At 32.3% G+C, this 6,062-nt stretch overlaps 1 protein-coding gene across 3 annotated transcripts; it reads left to right on the top strand.

Moving 5' to 3' along the window:
• Nucleotides 1–686: 686 nt before the first annotated feature.
• Nucleotides 687–5,440, top strand: LOC107807708 (uncharacterized). 3 transcript variants are annotated; one of them, XM_075221502.1, is made up of 4 exons: nucleotides 687–1,145; nucleotides 1,519–1,847; nucleotides 2,807–2,979; nucleotides 3,168–3,702. In XM_075221502.1, exons 2-4 carry the CDS (start codon nucleotides 1,548–1,550, stop codon nucleotides 3,292–3,294), a joined length of 600 nt encoding a protein of 199 aa, XP_075077603.1. In that variant the 5' UTR covers nucleotides 687–1,145; nucleotides 1,519–1,547; the 3' UTR covers nucleotides 3,295–3,702. The 3 variants fall into 3 exon arrangements, with proteins under 3 accessions (XP_075077603.1, XP_075077604.1, XP_075077605.1); XM_075221503.1 differs by lacking the exon at nucleotides 3,168–3,702 and adding an exon at nucleotides 5,297–5,440 and having other exon boundaries at nucleotides 691–1,145; XM_075221504.1 differs by having other exon boundaries at nucleotides 693–1,145; nucleotides 1,585–1,847.
• The last annotated feature ends 622 nt before the right edge of the window (nucleotides 5,441–6,062 follow it).

Below are 6,062 nucleotides of genomic sequence, written 5' to 3'. Positions count from 1 at the left end.
CAAAATGATCCTTAGATATATTTTTAAGTAGTTTTGATCTTTTAAATTTGTCAAATTAGTATTCGCTCCGTTTCAATTTAAATGACATATTTTGCTTATTAGTCAGTTCAAAAAAGAATAACACATTTTTATATTTAGAAACAATTTAACTTTGAACTTTTTATTTTACCCGCTTTACTTTTATAGCCATACAAATATTATTGCCCCACAAAGTTTTTATCTCTTAAACTTTTAGGATCACATGTTTCAAAAGTCTTCTTTTCTTTCATAAATTTTGTGTCAAATCAAACTAGTTCATCTAAATTGAAACTGAGGGAGTAAAATTTTGGACAATACCCATATATATTGAAGTTAAAAGAGGCAGAAATCAGTAAAAATGACCTCCTAATTTTCATGTGTGAAATATTTAGAATTATCGGATCATCAAATAAAATGTGAATAACTCGGCTTCCTTTAGTTTCTTTGAAAAAAAGGCGTGCTTCCAAGATATGCTTGAAACAATTTTTTCTTTCTCTTGTTACTATATCTCTAGACTAGATTCAATATTTTTTATCGAGAATTAGTGACATCATTATATACGTAGTTAAGAGCAATAATTTTGATTGATGATTGATTTGTGAAACTTAAAAGAAAGACATAATTGGCATGTATGAATTTTCCGCTATAAAAGGTCCCTATTCTTTCTACTATGACAGTCCAAACAAACTCTGCTCCCAATTTTTTGAACCGAGACTCAGAAAATCTCTCCTTAGAATCTCTGAAACCTTCCTTCAGGTTAGAACCAAAACAATATTAAAACAAAACCAAAGATTCTGATTTAATATCAAAAATAGATTATTTTTTCTTAAAAAATGCTTCTTCGAAGCTCTTCAAGTCAATTATTGAAGCATTCATGGTCAACTCCACACTCATCCCCGGAGCCAGACTTCATGCTTCACGTACCAAAACAGTTCTCAAGATCAACATCATCACTCTCAATCTCATCACAAAATTCAATAGTACGTAAATTGTCCCGAGCTCTCTCTGAAACTGATCTTAAGGAGCTCCAAAATTCATCATATTTTTCCAGCACGTGTTGCATGGCCATGCATGACGTAGTTCCTCTCACAGTTGAAGAAATAGACGAAGAAGAAAAAGAGGAGCGGGTAATGTTGAATTGTGTCACGGTCTCATCTAAACACATACCCCTAATCACATGGTTTTTTCATGAGTTTAAAAGTGTATTTAATATGCCCTCACGTGAGGGCTAAATCTTTTTTGACAACCTTAATTATATTTTCAACACGGCGGCGGCCTTATAGACTCTTTTTTCGTAAGCCTAATTAAGTCATCAACCTGCCCTTCATGTGCGACCTGATTATATTCTTTTTAATGGGCCTAGCTAGCACGTTAGTAATGAGTGACGATTATGGCCAACTTTTTGGAATATTGCACATGATAGAATTGTGTAAACACATCGTCTAAAAATTTAAACTATTAAAAAAATTACACTTCTAATTATTTTATATCATCAATTAGCGTCTAATTTTTGGTTGACAAATGGGTTGATGTTGTTTTCGGATTCCGGGTTGAAAACGGATGCAGGGTGCGAAGTTGAGGAAAAGAATAGACACACAACGGCGGTTGAGCTGGTGGTTGACGGCGGCGGGGGCGGAGGAGCTGGAAGTGGGAGGATATGTGGTGGTGGAGGAGGTGGTGATTATAACGGTGGAAAGGGAGACGATTCTGAGTACTGGGATTCACCAAATTATGGGAGTGATAATACTGATTTGTATTACACAAAGATGATTCAAGCTAATCCTAGCAATTCACTGCTTCTTGGAAATTATGCAAGATTCTTGAAAGAGGTACTAATATAGTACTTTGTTTAGCTGTATTTTTACCAACAGAAAATTACAAAGTTGTGCGGGATTAATTAGTTCCATTTCATTTTATATGTACATATTTGATTAGACATGGAGTTTAAGAATTTAAGTAAAAATTAAAAGACTTTTGGCAAATATTATTATAATTATCTTTAGAACTTGTGATTTTAAATACGTCATAATATTCTATAGTTATTAGAGAATGTCATTAAAGATAATAGGAAAAGTTTAGTGTTAAAATTCAATTGCAAATATAGAAAACTATTTTTTTTTTGGGAACAGATTTTAAAACAAGAATGTGATATAAAATGAAATTTTGAGAGATTATTGTGTTTTTAGTAAATTAAAGTAGTGAATTGCATATTCAATCAAATCTTTTTGTGACCAGAAAGTTCCTTTTTTTTTTTTTTTGCATCGGTTTAATTTTATATTGTAAGAATATGGAAAAAATCATAAATAGCTTAATGTACAATTGGTAATTGAAAAATAGCCGCAGTTTCAAAAGTAATTGAAATTTAGCTATTTTTTTATGTAGAGATAAATTTAAATAAAAACACTTTTAAAAATCCGAAAAATTCTAAGTATAATATGTTGAAGTTCGAATATTCTACATATATACGAGATTTTAGCATAATGTGCTGGAGTTCCAACGAATATGCTGGAAATTCATATGCAGGATCTCCATAATCCAGGAACTTTCCGTGTTTCAGCTAAATAATAACTATTTTTCAAAACTTTACAAGTGCTAGCTATTTTTTGATTATCAGTCCGAAAACTGGCTAGTTTGTGTTATTTTCACTAATACTATAGGGTTTATTTTGGTGAGAGCTTTTTTGATAATTTAAAAGATATAGGAGCAAAACTTAAGTATCGGAGTAGCAGATTTGTTCACTATATACGTTTTTAAAAGTTGTAAATTTAGTAAATGGAATTTTGAACAGGTCCGTGGAAACTTGGTAAAAGCAGAAGAATATTGTGGGAGAGCAATATTGGCAAATCCAAGTGATGGAAATATACTTTCACTTTATGCTGATTTAATTTGGAGATCCCATAAAGATGCGCCTCGTGCTCTCAACTACTTTGAGAAAGCTATTAAAGCTTCCCCTGACGATTGGTAAGAATTCGTGCACTTAACCAGTTATAATAGATTATTTATTTATTTTTGGATTACTAAATTATGATATTATAAATCATTTACCTATTGTTGTATACGGTCATTTTAACTTGATAATGTAAGTCTCAACGCACAAAAGTTAAACTCGTAAAATGAAACATAGACATGTTTTTTTTTTGGTGATGCAGTTATGTGTTAGCCTCCTATGCTCACTTTCTTTGGGATGCAGAGGATGATGATGAAGAAGAAAATGGACAAGAAGGAAAACAGGAAATGAGCGATATTAACTCATCACAACCTTGTTTCTTCGTATGACTAACTACCTCACAGTTTAATGAATGTTCTCTTTAGCAAATTAAATTAAAATATAAACTCTCTAATATTTTTGTTTTCTGTTTTTCAACCTTTGGGGTACGTAGTTAACCTTTCTTTTCATTCCTTGACTAGTTTCTTCGCGAACATAGAATCAATAATGTTTTGTAGAACAAAGGGAGTGGGCTAAACCCTAATCAACTTGTGGGATGTTACATACCCTGTAGACAACAATCGCAACAGTCGATCTGGTCCCCTACCCCACAAAGTAACTTGACGGTCGAACCACTCCCAAGGCAAATAATGACCTAGGGGTCGATCCGGCTAAGACTCCCGTTGAGTATTTTGAGTTTTGCTCTTTCTCGGCTTGATCTTGTAATTAAGAATGAAATAAAATCATGTTCCTGGAAACACTGGAGTTCTGGTTTTATTTTCCTCCAACGGAAATTTCTACTAATTAATTTCCTTTTTGATCCAGTGTAGGTTAATTGAGTATAAATATTGTGTATTTTCTTTTTTGGCGCACGGTATCTTGCTAACCTATATAATATTGAATATGTTGATGAATGAGAACCACAAAGGCCGTAAAGGGATGAGAATTCTTTCAACATCTTAATTGGCTGCTTTTGAAGATCTCTAGAAAATATAGAACCATTTTTTGAGTCCATTACTTCACTGAACTATTAAAAATAATATAATAAAATCTCTTTTTATTTTTTAAGGGAGAATACATATTTATCCCTACATTTGTTCAGTTTTGCCAACTACACAACTTTGCGAGAGTCCAATGACTCATGAACTTGTTCAACGTAAAATTAATACACACCCACAAGACCATGACCAGATTTCAGTTAGGCAGTGCAATACACGCACTACTCATGTTTTGCCAGGTCATTCTTTTAAAATGTCAATTTTTGCTTTTTTTACTTTTTTCTACCATCTTCTGCTCATTATTTTCCACCATTTTTAAATCATCAAACCAATCACCCACTGAATAACCACCAAATTAAAATCACTACCAAGTCAAACTAAGAAATCAGTAAATCATACAGAGCTTGTTTCCCAACTATTGAACTGAAACCTAATCTCCTTTCCGCTTTGTTTGCTTATGCATATAATCCCAAAGTTCACATATTTTAAACATAATTAGCAATACTCCTGAATTGTAGCATTTTAAAATTTTTAGTCTGACTACTCCTCAGACATAGTCGACTAATATGGAGACAGTCTGCACAATACTGTTAGTACTTCGATTCAATCAAATATTTATCTCAATAAACAGTAATTGCTTATAATAAAATATCAAAGTATTAAGGTAAATGATACGAGAAATTTTATACTGGTTCGGAACCAATGTGGTATCTTACTCCAGTCCCCTTGAGTTATAAGGAGGTTATCTCTTTAGCACTTTGTAATATGAGTTGAGCACATCTTGTGTAATTTTCAGCGTTTACCACCAGCGTTTACAAAGTTGGTTTTCACTCGCTCACCAATAACGCAAAAGGTTGGTTTTTACTCGCTCACCATCAACGACTCTTTGATTTTCACTCGCTTACCAAAGAAGCGAATAATGACACAACCTCTAAGGACACACTGCCTTTCGAATATTTTCAGTCTCTCTTTACTCTTTTGTGTACACAGTAAATCTACTAAAAGTTAATTACAATGCTTGTTAAGAGTAGAATAAAGAACTTGTAGTTGGGTAGACAATTGTATATAAGGTTGCATGATTAGGAATGTCTTCAACTTTTCTTTAAATAGTTGTTCTTCTTTCTTATAATGGTTCTGACTGTTGATCCATATTTGCTGTCAATCTTCCTTGATTTGGTTAGCTGATTTCTTGCATAATTGGCGTACATGGTTCTTCTCTTGTTGTTGTATTCATCGCTCATTCTTGTGCATGACCCAAGGGATTTAGATTGCCTTCACAATTATTGCTATCCGTAGAGAGAGTTTAGCTAATTGTGGAAACCATGTACTAATTTGTACTATTTGTTTATCATAGGATTTTGCCTTGATCTTATCCTTCTTGAATCTGGTGTATTCATGGGCGGGAACTTCTTGATCTCCATGGTTGATTGTCCACAATATCTTTTCCTTGTACAAATCCTTGATTTATGTAATCCAGTTGTATATCACATTCATATTCTTTCCTGAGCCTCCTTTATTTATTTTCCTTTTTGAGCACCAAAGATATATTCTTCAATATCCCATATACTCATAACTCTTGTTTCCTTCTTTGACTATAGAAAAAAGTTCCATTCACAATGTAGTATCACTGTCTTCTTTGATTTTCTTCCTTAACTAGATACATCGTGTAATTGCCAATATACTATTTACCAAGTGTAGTACCAATCTTCCTCAAATAAGGTAATAGATCTTCAATATAGAAAATATTTCCTTCTGAATAGCTCTCAAAATATCTTTGAACTCCTATTATATAGGAAGTATTCCTTTCTTGATCTTGAAAATTAATCTCTTTCCATAATATAGATTGTACTATCTCCATAATATATTTTTTTTCCATAGAAAATATATTCTTCATATTATATTGGAAATATTCCTTTCTTGATCTTGGAAAATAATCTCTTTCCATAATATAGATTGTATTATATTCATAATATATTTTCTTTCTATAGAGAATGTATGCTTCCTTGGCCTTGTAATATCTTTTTCATGTAGTATCTTTCTTCCACAAAATAATAGATCTTGTAGAGAATTCTAGCAACCTTCCTTTCAAGATATTTAAGAACTCTCCTTCCATAATTTTT

Source organism: Nicotiana tabacum, chromosome 9 (assembly GCF_000715075.1).
Source record: "Nicotiana tabacum cultivar K326 chromosome 9, ASM71507v2, whole genome shotgun sequence".
Lineage (NCBI taxonomy): Eukaryota > Viridiplantae > Streptophyta > Magnoliopsida > Solanales > Solanaceae > Nicotiana > Nicotiana tabacum.
The sequence above is the reverse complement of the archived record's forward strand: the minus strand, read 5'-3'. Positions and strand labels throughout refer to the sequence as shown.

Excerpts from the sequence above, each read along its gene's own strand:
- LOC107807708 (XM_075221502.1), top strand. The coding sequence starts at position 1,548 with ATGTTGTTTTCGGATTCCGGGTTGAAAACGGATGCAGGGTGCGAAGTT. Across the intron at positions 1,848-2,806 it reads ATGCAAGATTCTTGAAAGAG|GTCCGTGGAAACTTGGTAAA; the intron begins GTACTAATATAG and ends AATTTTGAACAG. Across the intron at positions 2,980-3,167 it reads AAAGCTTCCCCTGACGATTG|TTATGTGTTAGCCTCCTATG; the intron begins GTAAGAATTCGT and ends TTGGTGATGCAG.